We start from the raw sequence: 21364 nt of genomic DNA on the forward strand, positions 1-21364 counted from the left end.
GATTCCAACCATTTAAATGTTGTATAGTTCAAGACTTATAGTCATTTGAAAACATCACTGCACATCATAATGGCAGCAACAGTTTCCATCTTAAACATCTAAAAAAAATATTTGGGAATGTCCGGCGGGCCACATTGAAAAGCTTAACAGACTGCATGTGGCCCCCGGGCCTTAATTTGCCCAGGTCTGTTCTGGCACAACATCTCAGATAATGCCAGTGTCTTCCAAAGTTCACCTGCCTATAAGTTGGTTCTGTTGTAGATTGCACTGGAGGAACCCTGCTTGAATGCCCAGAAGTGAAGTGAAGTGAATTATATTTATATAGCGCTTTTCTCTAGTGACTCAAAGCGCTTTACATAGTGAAACCCAATATCTAAGTTACATTTAAACCAGTGTGGGTGGCACTGGGAGCAGGTGGGTAAAGTGTCTTGCCCAAGGACACAACGGCAGTGACTAGGATGGCGGAAGCGGGAATCGAACCTGCAACCCTCAAGTTGCTGGCCCGGCCACTCTACCAACCGAGCTATGGCGCCCCAGAAAAGTAGACCCAGATTATAGTTGTGTGGTGCATGCTCCACAACATGGAAAAACACCACAGGTTGGAACATAATGATAGACCTGTGGAAGGAACTGACTGACTCCATGGTGACAGTTAATCCTAATCAAATATAGCATTCTGCTACACCTTTCTGGTTGCTCACACAATGTTATATACCTTGCTCCACTAATGGTGCATGCAATCAGGGCCATAACTAGGATTTGACAAATACCGAGGTCAAACTTTTGCCTTTACCCTGTTCTCTTTCCGTTCCTCTCCATCCACTGTTTGTCGCTTCCCTTGCCAATTGTATTACAAGAGCACTAAGTATAATGAAATAGAACTCTATTATGTCGACGTAACACGTTTACCGGTAAATAAGAATGACAGATTGTAATCAACAAAATACGTTAAGCAGTACATAGATTGTACAATGCTATTACTATTCTTGTACATTGGTATGTTGTTAAATTTAGGCTACAAAAGTTCCAGTATTATTGCCAAAGAAAACCTCTGTAGTCATTTTCTAAAAGGGGACTGCACTTTTTTTTGTATTTTTGTTTATTGTTCACAATCATAAAAGAAATGACAATGGATATATATATATATATATATATATATATATATATATATATATATATATATATCCATTGTCAAAATATATATATATATATATATATATATATATATATATGTGTTGATTGGATTAATCAGAGAATAGTGCTCGATACCGTGGTAGAGCGCAGCAATATGTAGGTGTGGGAAAAATCACAAGACTACTTTATCTCTACAGAACTGTTTCATGAGGGGTTCCCTCAATCATCAGGAGATTCAATTAAAATCTCCTGATGATCGAGGGAACCCCTCATGAAACAGTTCTGTAGAGATGAAGTAGTCTTGTGATTTTTCCCACACCTACATATGTGTATATATATATATATATATATATATTTTTTTTTTTTTTATTTATTTATTTTTTTTTTTGTATGGATTCTACATATTAGATAACGTAATAAGAGCCTGCATACAGCGGCGCACTATTTCGCCCATTAAATCCAATAAATAACCATTCAAAAAACGCCAACAATACTTACATGTTGTGACTTGAATATTAAGCAGGTTATTATAAGCGCTAACAGACAAAACACTTCATAGTGGCGCCGTGATCACTTCCGTGTATCTCTCTGTCCCTACTATGACAGCCATTTAGGACTCCGAAATGCCCCCCCCCCCCCATCACCTAGAGCGCAATAAGTAGGTGTGGGAAAAATCACAAGACTACTTAATCTATACAGAACTGTTTCATGAGGGGTTCCCTCAATCATCAGGAGATTCCATTAAAATCTCTTGATGATTGAGGGAACCCCTCATGAAACAGTGTTTCTCGACAGAGCTGTTTCATGAGGGGTTCCCTCAATCATCAGGAGATTCCATTAAAATCTCCTGATGATTGAGGGAACCCCTCATGAAACAGTTCTGTAGAAATGAAGTAGTCTTGTGATTTTTCCCACACCTACATATATATATATATATATATATATATATATATATATATATATATATATATATATATATATATATATATATATATATATATACATATATATATATATATATATATATATATATATTTATTTTTAATGGATTCTACATATTAAATAACGTAAATAAGAGCCTGCATACAGCGGCGCACTATTTCGCCCATTAAATCCAATAAATAACCATTTTCAAAAACCGCCAACAATACTTACATGTTGTGACTTGAATATTAAGCAGGTTATTATAAGCGCTAACACAGAGAAAACACTTCATAGTGGCGCCGTGATCACTTCCGTGTGTCTCTCTGTCCCTACTATGACAGCCATTTAGGACTCCGAAATGCCCCCCGATCACCTTGTTTCTTCGTGAGGACTTTGAGACATGTTCCACCCTCATGAAGTCAGCAGTGAGTAATAATCAGTGATGAAGAAAAGACAAAAAAGCAAACGTCAGGATGCATATTTTCAATGAATGCGCCGCATATGCTTAAAATGATAAGTATGTGAATATTCAAAGTTATTATAAACGTGCTCATTACTGCATTACATATATACTTACATCATGTATATAAAACCTCAATGGGGGTGGTGGGATGTTTTTTTAAGTGCTTTGTAGGCGCGGCTCCCACAGGCTCTATTGTAAGCTTTTGATCGCATTTATTTTGTATTTAGAATGCAAAAAAACAACATACATCGTCGTGTCTCTCATACTGATTGTGAACGAAAATTCCCCCCAAAAAAGTGCAGTTCACCTTGAACAAAATCAGTGTGTTTGTATGGTACTGTTTACCTGATTGGCATTACAAGTGACAACTAAGGGATGGACTGGGTCAAAAATGTGTCCCTGGACTTCTTGATCCAGGCGGTATAGCTCGGTTGGTAGAGCGGCCGTGCCAGCAACTTGAGGGTTGCATGTTCGATCCTTGCTTTCGCCATCCTAGTCACTGCCGTTGTGTCCTTGGGCAAGACACTTTACCCACCTGCTCCCAGTGCCACCCACACTGGTTTATATGTAAAAATTTGATATTGGGTTTCACTATGTAAAGCGCTTTGAGTCACTAGAGAAAAAGCGCTATATAAATATAATTCACTTCACTTCACTTCACCCGCTCACCCCACACATCACAAAGCCCTTAATATGACCAGTATGTTGAACAATATTCCTTTACATTCTGTAGCCGTGAGTAGGTTTCTCATTGTCATCCCATTGGGTTGAATTTTTTCTTGCCCTGATGGAGGATCTGAGTTTAGGATGTCATTGTGGCTTGAGCAGCCCTTTGAGACACTCATCATTTAGGGATGTAAAAGTAAACATTGATTGATTGATAGACCCATGATAACTTTAAAATAGGTTGCTTGCTTTTACAAAGGTACTGGAGTAACTGATTTAGGGTTTAGAACCCTTACAAAACACATTGCAACAAGTGTAAAATGTGGAATTATTTAAAGAGATTATAAAATAGGGCTTACATAGTTATTAGAAACTAATAATATACTATTGTTATCCAATACTTTAGATTAATATTGTTTAGCTATAACTCACCACACCATCATATTTGCTATTCATTTTGTTTAAAGTTTAGTAAGTGACCGTTTATGAATGTTTCATTTACATCCACGCAATGCTGGAGGAATATGCAGTTGAGTTTTAATCATCATTTAATGTTTTATTCTCCTCTATCTCCTCATGCGCTGTCGTCAGCTGCTATGAGGGACACGCTGAAGTAACTGCTGTCAAACGTCTTTTCCATTTTTCTGCTCTTAGCAGTCTGTCACTATAGCACCGCCTTTTAGTTGTAACTTGAATTCACTTGTTGTTTTTTTCCTGTGTTGATAGGAGGAGGAAGTGCTAAAGCAAGCGTGGGCAAGACTTCTGGGCCTCTGTCACCTCTCATTGGGCCATTTCGCCAAGGAGCCTTGACAAATAATTTCTTGGATTTATGTGACGTCATGTCCGGCTCATCAAATATGTGTGGTGGTCAAGCCAGTATATGTTCTCAATGGGTACTAGGCACCATTTCGCCTTTCCCGAAGAAAAAAAAGGATGCTTATGTTGTTTTCAATCAATCAATCAATCAATGTTTACTTATATAGTCCTAAAACACGAGTGTCTCAAAGGGCTGCATAAGCCACAACTACGTCCTCGGCTTAGATCCCACATAAGGGCAAGAAAAAACTCAACCCAATGGGATGACAATGAGAAACCTTGGAGGGGACCGCAGATGTGGGGAGCCCCCCGGCCGCGCCCCTGGTGCAATGGACGTCAAGTGGATCTAGCATAATAGTTTGAGAGTCCAGTCCATAGTGGATCTAGCATAATATTGTGATAGTCCAGTCCATAGTGGGGCCAGCAGGAGATCATCTTGAGCAGAGTGAAGTCAGCAGCGCAGAGACATCCCCAACTGATGCACAGATGAGTGGTCCACCCTGGGTCCCTACTTTGGACAGCTAGCGCGTCATCTGTGGTCACCAAATCTGTGCCACCCCCCGCCTCCTTCGCTGTACGAACCGTTCAAATCGCGGGGAGAATGAACGTTTCTTTGGAGCTCCTCGAGATGGTATCAAGACGGGTGAAAGAGTGCAAAATTTTACAAAAGACGACGACTAAAGTGGCACACACTCCAGTCCAAAGAGTCGAAGAACGCACGAGTTTGCAATGATCACTTAGTTAAAGATTTGTTTGATATATCTTTAATAAACTTTACTTGTTTAGTATTTCCCATTGAAGTATTACCTTGATATTGTGCATATTTTATTTTTCAACAAACTAGAATGTGAGGGTCAATGATATTTTGTACGGAAAGGTGCTTTTCCGTCTCCTCCAGTGACGTGCTGTCAGGGGAGGCAAGTGAGGCAGTGCCTCACCTGCCACCAGGTGGATTAAGATGTTCCAAAATAAAGTAATTAAATAAAATAAGTTTTAATATTTCTGGATGGTTCACTTCCCCTTTGGTCCGGATGACACGATGTTGAATATTTCCAGAAACAATTTGAAATGTGGACTCGTCAGAAAGCAGAACACTTTTCCACTTTGCATCCGTCCATCTTATATGATCTCGGGCCCAGAGAAGGCAGGGGCGTTTCTGGATGTTGTTGATAAATGGCTTTTGCTTTACATAGTAGAGCTTTAACTTGCACTTCCAGATGCAGCGACAAACTGTATTTAGTGACAGTGGTTTTCTGAAGTGTTCCTGAGATTGATGTCGGTTTTAGATACAGTGCCGTCTGAGGGATTGGAGGTCACGGTCATTCAATGTTGGTTTCCGGCCATGCTGCTTACGTGGAGTGATTTCTCCAGATTATCTGAACCTTTTGAAAATATTATGGACCGTAGATGTTGAAATCCCTAAATTTCTTGCAATTGCACTTTGAAAAACGTTGTTCTTAAACTGTTTGACTATTTGCTCACGCAGTTGTGGACAAAGGGGTGTACCTCGCCCCATCCTTTCTTGTGAAAGACTGAGCATTTTTTGGGAAGCTGTTTTTATACCCAATCATGGCAGCCACCTGTTCCCAATTAGCTTGCACACCTGTGGGATGTTCCAAATAAATGTTTGATGAGCATTCCTCAACTTTATCAGTATTTATTACCACCTTTCCCAACTTCTTCATCACATGTTGCTGGCATCAAATTCTAAAGTTAATGATTATTTGCAAAAAATTAAAAATGTTTATTAGTTTGAACATCAAATATGTTGTCTTTGTAGCATATTCAACTGAATATGGGTTGAAAATGATTTGCAAATCATTGTATTTCATTTATATTTACATCTAACACAATTTCCCAACTCATATGGAAACAGGGTTTGTATATTAACGTGTAGTGTCTCAGCCAGCATTTTTAGTGGGGTGACCAATTGTTTTATTTTACTCCTGTTTTACATTGGGTTGAGGAGGAGGAGTCCTAGCCCCGCTTTACCGTGTACTTCTTGATTGGTATACTTACTTGCCTGACAGAACTGTTATTGCGACATCCAGTGGACTCTTTTAAAACAGCAGTTTCTGTAATTTAAAAATGCAGCTCAATTTTACACTGAGCAAACTCCTCTTGCAGGCCGGATGAGACCTGTTCCCGGGTCTGATTCGGCTGGTGGGCCGCATGTTTGACATCCCTGGTTTACATGGGCATATCCTCGCAAGATGCAAAGTTGAATCATGATATACAACCTTACCAAACCGAAACGATGCATGAGTCTTGATACCCCTGTGCTTGACCCAGCCACACACAAAGAAGTCGTAGACGTCCATGCTTTTCCAAATTTGAATCTGTTTTGCCATGTAGAATGACGTCTGGAGCACAAGATAGTTTAATATATCTGGGAACTATACAGACGGATAAGAGTTGATATCAACGGACAAATCTTTTTTTTTTTTGATAAAGTATAGGGATCTATTCCATCGCAGAGTTAGATTTTTTGTTTATGTCTGCTTTTTGTAGGAAGATCTTGGCTCATTGCATACTCAGAAAGTTCACAACAGCCATCTTAGCCTTGTTGGACACCATTCTTTTTTCCTTCCATGAAAAAGTCACGTGATAGAATACAAGCAATTGATGGACTGAACCAGTTAACCATCACATTTCTGTTGCTGTTGTGTGCTGGGCTACGGTGTCCAAACCGTGAGTTGTAGTGGGCTGTGAATGACCAAAAATTGTTTATTGAGAAAGGATGCTCTTTGTCACTTTCAAAAAAAACAGAGGACATGACCTTGACATGGTCAATGGTAGTTATGGCCATGCATGCAATTTTATAGTTTGCACATGCTATTTAGCATTGTTGTTTAGCATATTCGTATATCTGGCCCATACTTTGCCTCTTGCTGTGCTATTGATACATTATAATTCAACATTCTCACAGGAGACAACAATATTTATGTGTATAGCATCTAGCCACAACAATAAAGCCCTGACAGGTTTAGTAGTCCATAAAGTATAATACAACAGCCATGTGATAAATTCTGACTTCACAAGAACTATGATGTTCAGTATTGTAGAATATGTTCACATTGGTAACATTGAAGATGCATCGTAATTTGCAGCACTGTGGAACTATAAGTTATACTTGGCAGATATTGGCCCTAAGATGTCATTCTGTCTGCTTTGGCACCAACATTGTTTTAAAACCATATTCTCCCAAGTTTACAACCTCTTTATTTTTTGGTTAACTGCCTCTCTGCTTCAAATCGAGGTAAGGATGGGGACAGTTAGGGAGAAAGAGACCCAAAAAATAGTAAACATTTGAATATGATTTGCCTATCAGGGTTGAACATATTTGTTGAAATATACTGCAGTCAAATCGATCAAAACAAATATATTTGTTTTTACTTGTTTTTAAGTAAAAGTTCAATATCCACATGAAGCAAAAAGAAAACATCCGTATTGAGAATATCTACATGAAATGGTTTAGTTCTGATTGTTGGATGTGCATCTTTGGTAATACATGCTGTAGTAGGGTCTCTCTTTCTCTCTCACAAACACAGATACACACACACAAGAACGTTCTGTGGTCAGAGGAAACAAAAATTTAACTGTTTGGCAACAATACCTAGCAATATGTTTGGAGGAGAAAAGGTGAGGCCTTTATTCCCAGGAGTACCATGTCTACCGTTAAGCATGGTGGTGGTAGTATTATGCTCGGGGCCTGTTTTGCTGCCAATGGAACTGGTGCTTTACAGAGAGTAAATGGGACAAAGAAAAAGGAGGATTACCTCTAAGTTCTTCAGGACAACCTAAAATCATCAGCCCGGGGGTTTGGTTCTGTGAGCAGTTGGGTGTTCCAACAGGACAATGACCCCAAACACACATCAAAAGTGGTAAAGGAATGTCTAAATCAGGCTAGAATTAAGATTTTAGAATGACCTTCCCAATGTCCTGACTTAAGCGTGTGGACAATGCTAAAGAAACGAGTCCATGTTGGAAAACCAACAAATTTAGCTGAACTGCACCAATTTTGTGAAGAGGAGTGTTCAAAAATTCAACCGGAAGCTTGTGGATGGCTACCAAAAGTGCCTTATTGCAGTGAAACTTGCCAAGGGACATGTAAACAAATATTAATATTGCTGTATTACTTTTGACCCAGCAGATTGTGTCACATTTTCAGTAAAGCCATTATATATTCGTAAACGAACCAAACTTCATGAATGTTTTTTTTTTTTTTTACCAACAAGTATGTGCTCCAATCACTATCACAAAAAATAAGAGTTGTAGAAATTATTGGAAACTCCAGACAGCCATGACATTATGTTCTTTACAAGTGCATGTAAACTTTTGACCACAACTGTATATAATGAATTGACACACAATATACTTTCTTGGCAGAAGAATCATTAATTATTGTTCTGGATTCTTAATAATCATATTTTATTTTAATTTTTAAATGTATATATTTTTTTCATTTTTAATTTGTAAAACTTTTAGAATGTTTTTTTGTTGTCAATGGCAAATTGAGTGTTTACTTTGCATCATATCCGGTTTTTGTGACATCATGTGAGTTATTTTTTAGTTGTTAAAAAAAGACAACAAACCATGTCATATTTCTCTGAATATAATGCACTCTTTTTAACACAGCACAGCTTGTAAGTGCATTGTGCACAATTGAATATCTTAGTTGCTCAGACATTAATGTGTTTACATTTGTTTAGATTGAGGTATCCATCCATCCATTTCTCCCGCTTATTCCCTTTGGGGTCGCGGGGGACGCTGGAGCCTATCTCAGCTACAATCAGGCAGAAAGCGGGGTACACCCTGGACAAGTCGCCACCTTAAGGGCCAACACAGATAGACAGACAACATTCACACTCACATTCACACACTGGGGCCAATTTAGTGTTGCCAATCAACCTATCCCCAGGTGCATGTCTTTGGAGGTGGGAGGAAGCCGGAGTACCCAGAGGGAACCCACGCACTCACGGGGAGAACATGCAAACTCCACACAGAAAGATCCCGAGCCTGGGATTGAACTCAGGACTATTCAGGACTTTCGTATTGTGAAGCAGACGCACAAACCTTTCTTCCACCGTGCTGCCCTAGATTGAAGTGTATAGTTTCTTAATGTAGAAAGACGTTAATGTGTATTGTATTCATATTAGCATTTAAACTAGCTAGCAAGCTAGCGCTAGTTGGTCTGTGAGTTTTTCGAACTGTGGCTATCAATAATAGTTCTTCGATCATTCAAATTTAAAAAAAGTAATCCTATCCGTCAGTAGTTTTACTTACTTCATCATTATTCCCGTTCATCGTTACATCCTTACCAACTACTAGGGGTGAGGAAAAAAAAATCAATTCGAATAAGTTGTGCGATTCAGAATCCATTCTCATTTAAAAAAAAAAAAAGTACATATATATATATATATATATATATATATATATATATATATATATATACATATATTTTTTAATCAATCCAACAAACCACTACACAGCAATACCATAACAATGCAATCCAATTCCAAAACCAAACCTGACCCAGCAACACTCAGAACTGCAATAAACAGAGCAATTGAGAGAAGACACAAACACGACACAGAACAAACCAAAAGTAGTGAAACAAAAATGAATATTATCGAGAACAGTATCAATATTAGTTATAATTTCAGCATAGCAGTGATTAAAAATCCCTCATTGACATTATCATTAGACATTCATAAAAATAAAAAAAAATAAAGTGTCACAGTGGTTTACACGTGCATCGCATCTTATAAGCTGGACAACACACTGTGTCCAATATTTTCACAAAGATAAAATAAGTCATATTTTTGGTTTGTTTGATAGTCAAAACATCCATTCATCCATTTTCTACCGCTTATTCCCTTAGGGGTCGCGGCACAAATTTACATTATTGCAATCAGTTGATAAAACATTGTCCTTTACAATTATAAAAGCTTGTCAGCAGACTGGGGTAGATCCTGCTGAAATTCTATGTATTGAATGAATACAGAATCGTTTTGAATCGAAAATCGAATTGAATCGTATTAAAAAAAAAATATATATTATTGAATTGTGACCCCAAGAATCGATATTGAATCGAATCGTGGGACACCCAAAGATTCACAGCCCTACCAATTACCATTAAAAAATAACTATATAAATAGTCATTTAGTACTTAAGTAGTTATTTTCACTGAAAACTTACTCTTGCTCAAGTAAATATTTGAATGACTAACTTTTTACTTTTGTTTGAGTTATGTTATTCATTGTTGAACTTTCACCGAAATCAATGCTATTACACTATAATTTTTGTTCACCTAATTTGAATTTCACAATATCGTTGAATACTTTCGAAGAATATAATCTACAATTTCCAAGTTTAGATCTTAAATCATCAGGCTAACAAACTGGATTGCCTCTATGTGTAGGTGCTCCTAAAATATTGTTCATACGATAAATGAACAGAACCAGTGACAAAAAAAAAGCCTTGGCAGAAGCCAACGTTCACACTGCGACTTGACTTACTGCTGTCATTACAATCCAAGCTTTCGCTCTGATTGCACAGGAATTGAAGACCCAGACGTAGTATTTATTTATTTTTTTTCAAGGTAATGGCCATGCATGTATAATAAAAGTGTGAACATAATTATTTCATCCCCTGCTTGATTTATAAAATGTATACCCACTGACCGAGATATGCTTAATCTAGAATGGTATGTTCGGTTGATTGTAATGGAGAGAGATATAGTCATGTAAAATCAAATCACACAGCTGTGTCCTGTCCTTTTAGCAAGAAGCTTGGTAAAGAGACCACTGTTGGTGCGATTACTCATGAATGTACGTTTGTAAGAAATAAAAGATTGCCCTTGTCCTGGAGCTCCATGCAAGAGTTCACCTGGAGGGGTAAGGATGATTCCAAGAAAGGTGAGGTGTGCTCAGGATTACAAAACGCATTTTAAGTTTTGTCTTAAGTTTGAATATCTGAATGATTCAGATTGTGAATGAGAATGTGACATTATCAGACGAGGCCAACATTCCGTTCTTTGGTATGAGCTCGATTTAATTTGATTGGTGATGAATATAAGCCCAACAACTACTGTCAAACATGGCGTTGGAAACATTCTGTTTCTCTGACTAAAATCATCTGACCTCTGTGATCCCCAACAAGGCTTTCAAGTACGAAGCCTTTTACATTATTTTGCTCAAAAAATCACCATAAACCTTTTTGGACTGTTTTACTGTAAGGAGGTAATAAGCCATTACAATAAATGGTAAATGGGTTGTACTTGTATAGCGCTTTTCTACCTTCAAGGTACTCAAAGCGCTTTGACACTACTTCCACATTTACCCATTCACACACTGATGGAGGGAGCTGCCATGCAAGGTGCTAACCAGCACCCATCAGGAGCAAGGGTGAAGTGTCTTGCTCAGGACACAACAGACTGTGTTAAATAGATGCTATATACCTTCTCAAATCACAAATTGTGACATTGTGAAGCCAAATAATGTTTTATTTGGGTTACCTTGCAATACGAAATAGAAAGTCTTTATATTGCTGTTACTTCTGCTATCAGGCAATACGCAAACAAATCCAGGACCAGGATTCTACTGCTAAAAATACACATGTCAAAGTCTAGATTCAAACAACAAATGCAGACATCCTTATGTTATCAGAAACCTGGCTAAGTAAAGCAGTCTCTGACAAGGACATTGCTATAAATGGATATAATATCTTACGATGTGATCGTCCTCGAAAAAGTGAAGTGATCATGTATATAAAACACTAATTTAATGTTACACTGTCATTCATTAAACAATGTATACACCTTGCCGTGAAGAAGCTTTAATTCCCGTATGGCCGGCCGACCTATTGCAATTGTAGGGTGTTATAGACCTCCCTCGGCCTCCACTGAAGCCCTTGCCTCTCTTGCATCCTTTATGAGTGGGTTAAATGCTAGTGAACTTCTCTTGGTTGGTGATATAAATGTTGATGCGTTGACTTCCTCTTCTGAAAGTCCTAAAGTTGTATGCAACTCACTAAATTTAACTCAATAAGCAGGGTAAACTTTTTTAAACAACACTAATAATGAATTAATTTTTAGGTTCTTCAGGATTATATGATTATATGCCTTTTAGGATAATGTTTTGATGTAGTTGAGTAGAAATATATTTTTATTTTACTTTAATATTTCAATGATTAGGATGGTATCTTTCGTAGTAGCGATGCGGCAATCAATTGGCCACTGATCAGTATCAGCCGATTTTCTTTAAAAAGTATGTGATTGGTCAATGCTGGTCACAAAAGCTGATCTCCAGTTGATACTTTATTTAATTGTTGTCCCCTGGCTGACAGATGTGGCTAGCAGCTAGCTGCTCAGTGGCCTAGTGGTTATAGTGACCGCCCTGAGATCGGTAGGCCGTGAATTCAAACCCTGGCCGAGTCATAAAAAAAGACTATAAAAATGGGACTCATTACTTCCCAGAATCAAGGTTTAGAATTGGGTGTTAAATCACCAAAAATTATTCCCGGGCGCAGCCACCGCTGCTGCTCACTGCTCCCCTCACCTCCCAGGGGGTGATCAAGGGTGATGGCTCAAATGCAAAGAATGATTTCGCTACACCAGTGTGTGTGTGACAATCATTTGTACTTTAACTTCTTTTAACTTTGTATCTCCATACACAGTGTGGAGCCGCTCTGTTAAGTTCATACTCATCACCTCAATTGCGTCAAAAAAACTACAATTCTTACACGTAGCATTATCAGTGGAAGACAGAAGGAAGAGGCTAAACATGGTACACACTGAGCAAGAAGTAGACAACAAAGTATGCTAACCGCTAAACTAGCTTGAAACAGCACAAGAAATAAGAAGTCTAGATGGAAATAACAAGTAGATTAATAAAACCTTAGAAACAGGATAATATTGGTGCTCTATTTTAAATTGCAAACACTTAGACAGAGTCAAAGTTTATTGTGTTTTTGAAACCGCACCAATTTTTTCCGACACATTTTCAACTAACCTGACGTGTTTTGCTAAGAGCATTATTTGTACTACGTACATTTTCAGAATTTGTTTGTTCTATCATTGGCTAAAGTAACACAAAGAAAACAATCTGAAGTTGTCATTATTTTTAAGTTTTAATGCCATGATTTTACCAGTCCAGCCTACGTGGGAATAGATTGTCCTCCATTTGGCCCCGAAGCCAAAATGAGTTTAACCCCTGCTTTAAACTAATTCATGTTTGAAAGTTTTAGAAAATGCAATAACTTAATAACTTGTCATTATCCACAACATACTGTAGCATCATTAAACTTTTGGGTAGATAAGAGGCTTAGTCTGTAAGACCTTGTCATTGGACGTCCAGGGTAGTGGCAGTCTCTGGGTCTTTGAATTCTAAAAAAGTTATGCGTACAGATGACGAGCATAATACAACTAATATTAAAATATTCTCAGGGCATACAATTGATCGCAACTGGACTATTTGGATTGTCTTAGAAGGCGTTTCACCTCACATCCGAGTAAGCTTCATCCGTTCATGCTCATAGACTTAGATTGATCAGATCTAGTCTAGCGGCTGGTGTAAAAACCCAAAATATTTATACTCCAACACGAGGACGGTGTGCCTGGGCAAGAATGGTTCGCCCTATCTTAGTGAGAAAAAACAAACCAAACAGTCCAGTTGCGATCGATTGAATGCCCTGAGAATACAATGACCTGAATGAATCAAAACATCCATTGACAAATATTGAAATAATTACCCACAGAGATTTTTTTTATAAAGATGAATTAAATGTGACAAGGTCCCAAATTGTACACTTGGAACAAAAATAAAATGTCATCTGTAGCCAATCATAAATACCCCTTGTTTCAAACCACTGGTCTTGTCCGCCAAACTTTGAGGATTTTGTTTTCCTGGAGAGTAAAAGTATTATGTTTGAGCTTTTAATGCCGGGAGAATAGCCAGAATTACAATTGCATGTGTGCCAGCGTTCTGCCCACATGGTCGAATTTGACTTTCTACTATGATAGACCAAATGTCTGAGGGCTTAGCCCTCAGACATTTGGTTGAGGAAAGAGTCACTCTTACTGTTTATAGACATAACGGATACAAGTTGCATATGTTTATATATCAGACTTTGTTTAAAGTGATTTAAATTACACACTAAAAGCTTACATTACACTGTATAATTGCTATTTTGTTATTGAAATTGGCTTGACATATTATTTCTCATTGTGTGATCTGTGACAGTCTGTTATTGTCGTGGCATGCAAGAACAGTTGATCATCACGCCTCAGGAACTCTTAGTCCTGCCAATTGCGCTTTTAGCCTAAACGAAAAGTAAAGCCTGGTTGACAGTCGTGTTCCTTCCCCTGCGTTCCCGCCCAAAGACCTTGTTGTGCGCCTCCAAAAAAGTCTAGCTAGGAGGTCGGAAATCCACAAACGCTCTTCTTGCACTTGCCTTATCTTAACACATCTAAACAACTTATGGAAAAGTATACACTCCTTCTACAACCTTCAGACATGGATAAAGAGTAAACACAGGCGCTATTGTGAGAACATACATTAAAAAATGTAATTTACACTATGGTAACATTACCATTAAAGATGAGGTGGTTCGGGCATCTGGTCAGGATGCCACCCGAACGCCTCCTTAGGGAGGTGTTCAGGGCGCGTCCGACTGGTAGTAAGCCACGGGGAAGACCCAGGAGTGTTGGGAAGACTATGTCTCCCGGCTGGCGTGGGAACACCTCGGGATCCCCCTGGGGGAGCTGGACGAAGTGGCTGGGGAGAGGGAAGTCTGGGCTTCCCTGCTTAGGCTGCTGCGCCCGCGACCCGACCTCGGATAAGCGAAAGAAGATGGATGGATGGATGAACATTACCATTTATAAATGTTCAACAGTACATTGGATATGGCTGATTTAGTGCGACAAAAATAGACATGCTAATAACTGATATTAAAGGAGCTCGTATTATTGTTTACATTCACAGCAGTGATCTTTAAATCCAACTCGTGGGGGGTGAGGACTATTCGACTTTCAAAGTAGGAAATCCATCCTCAGGGGGCGTTCCAGTTATAACGTTCTCAAAAAGTGCTTTATCAGTATGATGCGTCAATTGAGGTCGACGGCGATCAATGACGTAAATACGTCAGCGTCATGTACTGTACCTTATGTCGATGTGTTGAGAACAGATGGCCAAGCACAAAGAAAAATATTCCACTGTATTCCAGTCGATTGGCCACCGATTATTACGGGCCAATTTTTGTGGAAAGGTTTATGGTCACTAAATGCCAATTAATGCCTTTCAATTGTGATCACAAAAATATATATTATATTTTCATAGCTGATACCTTGCATCTTGGTCCATTTGTTGACCGGTGAGGCTACAAAGACTGGTAGCAGCTACAATACTAAATACTCATCTCCATAATCAATGCAGACCAGTTACTCAAAGTTGATATTACCACAAACCTGGCAAACAAAATTAGGTTAAGTTTTGATATTGCTTTGGAACTGGAGAAAGAGGCTGAAAATGCGACACATCGCACAAGAGGGCAGCACACAACAAGTAAACATGCTAATGCTAAGCTAACTTGAAACAACAGAACAATAAGTGCTTTGTTCACTTCAACAGACATGTATTGAACTGCGTTACAGCAAAAAGTTGGCAGATATTACCAAAAAATTAACAAGTAGATTAATAGGAGTCCAGAACAGACCTCGGAAATTTATGGGCCACATACAGCCCGTTAAGATTTTCAGTCTGGCCCAGCAGACGTTTCCAAATGTCTTTTCACCCTCAACATCATTTTAATGTGCAGTGCTGTTTTCAAATTAGAAAGTATTTTAATCGTTGGAATCTGCGTTCTTGAATTTATATACAAGTTATTATCTTAATCTACATCACAGCAGCTCATACCAGGCACTAAGCAGTGTGGCCAGGGTTTGTTTCTACAAAGTGTTTCCAGAGGAGCCAGCCTGAAACGCTGGTGGCAGCAAAAGACACAGAAACATATTTTCATAACAAAGTTCTGCAGAAAAGTGATAATATATCAGAATGTCAGAGTTGTTTTTAACGATTCGGCTCATATTTTTCAGTTGTTTGTTGCATTTGTGGTGCGCTTCGCTTGATTTCCTGCTGTTCCAAGTCGGGACCAGGGGTGGATCACTCCTCTATGCATCAATTGGTGACGTCTCTGCTGCCGACTAGTCTACATGCAAGAGGATCCCCCAGTTGACCTCCCTATGGACTGGACTGGATTAACCGCACCCACTTGGCATCAGTTGCACACAAACACACACACACACACGCATATATATATATACATACATATAAATATATATACATACATATATACACATATATATATATATATATATATATATATATATACATATATATATATATATATATATATATATATATATATATACATATATACGTATATATATATATATATATATATACATACATATATATGTATATATATATATATATATATATATGTTGGTGTGGGAAAAAATCACAAGACTACTTCAGGGATGAAGTAGTCTTGTGATTTTTTCCCACACCTACATATTGCGCTCTACCACGGTATCGAGCACTATTCTCTGGATAATCCAATCAAGACATATATATATATATATATATATATATATATATATATATATATATATATATATATATATATATATATATATATATATATATATATATATATATATATATATACACAGTGGGGCAAAAAAGTATTTAGTCAGCCACCGATTGTGCAAGTTCTCCCACTTAAAATGATGACAGAGGTCTGTAATTTTCATCATAGGTACACTTCAATTGTGAGAGACAGAATGTGAAAAACAAATCCAGGAGATCACATTGTAGGAATTTTAAAGAATTTATTTGTAAATGATGGTGGAAAATAAGTATTTGGTCAACCATTCAAAGCTCTCACTGATGGAAGGAGGTTTTGGCTCAAATTCTCACAATACATGGCCCCATTCATTCTTTCCTTAACACGGATCAATCGTCTTGTCCCCTTAGCAGAAAAACAGCACCAAAGCATGATGTTTCCACCCCCATTTTTCACAGTAGGTGTGGTGTTCTTGGGATGCAACTCAGTATTCTTCTTCCTCCAAACACCACGAGTTGAGTTTATACCAAAAGGTTCTATTTTGGTTTCATCTGACCACATGCCATTCTCCCAATCCTTTGCTGTATCATCCATGTATCCATTTTGGTGTGAAGCATGTGGGTGGAAACATCATGCTTTGGGGCTGTTTTTTCTGCTAAGGGGACAGGACGATTGATCTGTGTTAAGGAAAGAATGAATGGGGCCATGTATCGTGAGATTTTGAGCCAAAACCTCCTTCCATCAGTGAGAACTTTGAAAGGTTGACCAAATACTTTTTTCTACCTTAATTTACAAATAAATTCTTTAAAATTCCTACAGTGTGAATTCCTGGATTTTTTTTTCACATTCTGCCTCTCACAGTTGAAGTGTACCTATGATGAAAATTACAGACCTCTGTCATCATTTTAAGTGGGAGAACTTGCACAATCGGTGGCTGACTAAATACTTTTTTGCCCCACTGTATAAATATATATATATATATATATATATATATATATATATATATATTATATATATATATATATATATATATATATATATATATATATATATATATATATATATATATATATATATATATATATTTATATATAATACGTTTTATTTAGAAGGCGTCTTTCTGGGCAATCAAGGACGCCGTACAAAACCAAAACAATGAAATCAATCGGATAAAAACAACAACAACAAAGATTGATAAGATTTACAGTGGCTAAGCAGTCAGGAATAGGTATGTTTTGAGTCTTGATTTAAAGAGGGATATTGAGTCTATGTTACGAAGGTCTGGTGGTAATGAGTTCCAAAGTTGAGGGGCTGAGTGGCTGAAAGCTGGGGCACCCATGGTGGGCAGTTTATGTAAGGAGACAGTGGGATGGATGGGTAAAGATGATCTTAGGGAACGTGAGGGTGTGGCGACATAAAGCAGGTCAGAGAGATATGATGGAGAAAGTTTATGGTTAGATTTGAAAGTGAGGAGAATTATTTTAAATTGGATACGGTGTTTGACGGGTAGCCAATTGAGTTCTTGCAGAGCAGGGTGATGTGCTGGATTGAAGGGGTTCTGGTGATTATCCGGGCTGCAGAATTCTGAAAAAGCTGAAGTTTGTGAAGTGACTTGTGAGGGAGACCAAACAGGAGTGTGTGGCAATAGTCCAGGCGAGAAGTGACAAGGCTATGGACCAGTATGGCAGCTGTATGTGGGTTAGGGATGGACGATGTTGATTAATGTTCCGTAGATGAAAGTAAGCAGACCGGGTAATGCTGTTTATGTGAGCTTGAAAGGAGAGTGTGCTGTCCAGGATGACACCCAGACTCTTAACTTGGGAGGAGGGTGAGATGGAGGAATTGCCGAGAATATTGGACAAGCTGTTGGTTTTGGGTAGAAGGGATTTTGTACCTGCAAGTTAGATTTTGATTTTATTACTATTGATTTGGAGGAATCCGGATGAGAACCACAGTTTGAGTTCACTGAGGCAGTCTATTAAGGGAGGAAGGAGGAAGAGAAGCAGTTGGTTTGGTTAAGATGTAGAGGTGTCATCCGCGTAACAGTGAAAATGTATTTTCAATTTACGTAAAATAGTGCCAAGGGGAAGAATGTAGATGATAAAAAGCAGCGGCCCAAGAACACAGCCCTGGGGCACACCAGATGAAACGGGAGACGGAGGGCATTTGAATGATTGGAGTGGAACAAACTGAGTGCGGTGGGAGAGATATGATCTAAACCAGTGAAGGGGTGTGTTTGTGATGCCGATACCGTGCAATCTATGGAGGAAGACAGTGTGTGAAATGGTAACAAAAGCTGCAGTGAGATCTAAAAGGATGAGGATAGTGAGAAGACCAGAATCAGCAGCCAGGAGGAGATTGTTTGTGATTTGGACAAGTGCTGTGCAGGTGGCGGTAACCAGACTGGAATTGTTCATGTAGGTTATTTAACTGTAGGTGGGAGTGAAGTTGGGAGGAGACAATGCTTTCAAGGACTTTTTAAATGAATGGCAGATTTGAAAAGGGACAAATGTTAATAATATTTTTCGAATCTGAGCCTGGTTTTTCCATACACAAACCCCGTTTCCATATGAGTTGGGAAATTGTTTTAGATGTAAATATAAACGGAATACAATGATTTGCAAATCATTTTCAACCAATATTCAGTTGAATATGCTAGTAGACCAAATATGTGATGTTAAAACTGATAAAAAAAAATGTTTTTTTGCAAATAATCATTAACTTTAGAAATTGATGCCAGCAACACGTGACAAAGAAGTTGGGAAAGGTGGCAATAAATACTGATAAAGTTGAGGAATGCTCATCAAACACGTATTTGGAACATCCCACAGGTATGCAGGCTAATTGGGAAAAGGTGGGTGCCATGATTGGGTATAAAAGCAGCTTCCATTAAATGCTAATTATTTTACAAACAAGGATGGAGCGAGGGTCACCAATTTGTAAGCAAATTGTCGAACAGTTTTAGAAAACATTTCACAACGAGCTATTGCAAGGAATTTAGGGATTTTACCATCTACCATCCGTAAAATGATCAAAATGTTCAGAGAATCTGGAGAAATCACTGCACGTAAGCGAGATATTACGGACCTTTGATCCCTCAGGCGGTACTGCATCAAAAACCGACATCAGTGTGTAAACGATATCACCACATGGGCTCAGGAAAACTTCAGAAGACCCCTGTCAGTAACTACAGTTGGTCGCTACATCTGTAAGTGTAAATTAAAACTCTACTATGCAAAGCGAAAGCCATTTATCAACAACACCCAGGAACGCCGCCGGCTTGGCTGAGTCCGGGCTCATCTAAAATGGACTGATGCAAAGTGGAAAAGTGTTCTGTGGTCTGACGAGTCCACATTTCAAATTATATTTGGAAACTGTGGATGTGGGGTCCTCCGGAACAAAGATAAAAATAACCATCCGGATTGTTATAAACGCAAAGTTCAAAAGCCAGCATCTGTGATGGTATGGGGGTGTATTAGTGGCCAAGGCATGGGTAACTTACACATCTGTGAAGACACCATTAATGCTGAAAGGTCCATAGAGGTTTTGGAGCCTGTGTATCGGCTGGGGACATCTCTGCGCTGCTAGTCCGCCTACGCTTGGGATGGTTTCCTGCTGGCTCCGCTGTGAACGGGACTCTCGCTGCTGTGTCTTGGATCCTCTTTGGACTGGACTCTCGCGACTGTGTTGGATCCATTGTGGATTGAACTTTCACAGTATCATGTTAGATCCGCTCGACATCCATTGCTTTCCTCCTCTCTAAGGTTCTCATAGTCATCATTGTCACCGACGTCCCACTGGGTGTGAGTTTTCCTTGCCCTTATGTGGGCCTACCGAGGATGTCGTGGTGGTTTGTGCAGCCCTTTGAGACACTAGTGATTTAGGGCTATATAAGCAAACATTGATTGATTGATTGATATCTTGTCATCCAAACAACGTTATCATGGATGCCCCTGCTTATTTCAGCAAAAAAATGCCAAGCCACGTGTTACAACAGTGTGGCTTCGTTTTAAAAGAGTGCGGGTACTTTCCTGGCCCGTCTGCAGTCTAGACCTGTCTCCCATTGAAAATGTGTGGCGCATTATGAAGCGAAAAATACGACAACAAGACCCCGGACTGTTGAAAAACTTAAGATGCACATCAAGCAAGAATGGTAAATAATTCCACTTTCAAAGTTTCAAAAATTAGTTTCCTCGGTTGTTATAACGTTTATTGAGTGTTGTTAAAAGAAAAGGTGATGTAACACAGTGGTGGACATGCCCTTTCCCAACTTCTTTGGCACATGTTGCAGCCATGAAATTCTAAGTTAATTATTATTTGCAAAAAAAAAACAATCAAGTTTATGAGTTGGAACATAAAATATCTTGTCTTTGTAGTGCATTCAATTGAATATGGGTTGAAAATGATTTGCAAATCATTGTATTTCGTTTATATTTACATCTAACACAATTTCCCAACTCATAGGGAAACGGGGTTTGTATATGATTGCCAGCAATCATATATACTGTAATATTATCATCTGTCTAGACCAGGCCTGGGCATATATATATATATATATATATATATATATATATATATATATATATATATATATATATATATATATATATATATATATATATATATATATATATATATGTATATATATATATATGTATATATATATATATATATATGCCCAGGCCTGGTATATAGATATATATATGTTGCGTCACATTCGGTCTGCATCTTCCT

At 38.3% G+C, this 21364-nt stretch overlaps 2 protein-coding genes across 2 annotated transcripts in view; one reads left to right on the top strand and one right to left on the bottom strand.

The window, feature by feature from the left end:
* Window positions 1-21364, bottom strand: part of opcml (opioid binding protein/cell adhesion molecule-like) — a 422626-nt gene that overhangs the window by 257734 nt on the left and 143528 nt on the right. The window lies entirely within an intron of this gene.
* The window catches only part of LOC133550631 (uncharacterized), a 13106-nt gene continuing 2437 nt past the window's right edge, over window positions 10696-21364 (top strand). Inside the window, exons 1-2 of the mRNA XM_061896557.1 lie at window positions 10696-10712; window positions 10790-10923. Of these exons, the coding sequence (XP_061752541.1) occupies window positions 10696-10712; window positions 10790-10923 (151 nt within the window). The remainder of the gene's footprint in view (window positions 10713-10789; window positions 10924-21364) is intronic.

Source organism: Nerophis ophidion, linkage group LG04 (assembly GCF_033978795.1).
Source record: "Nerophis ophidion isolate RoL-2023_Sa linkage group LG04, RoL_Noph_v1.0, whole genome shotgun sequence".
Lineage (NCBI taxonomy): Eukaryota > Metazoa > Chordata > Actinopteri > Syngnathiformes > Syngnathidae > Nerophis > Nerophis ophidion.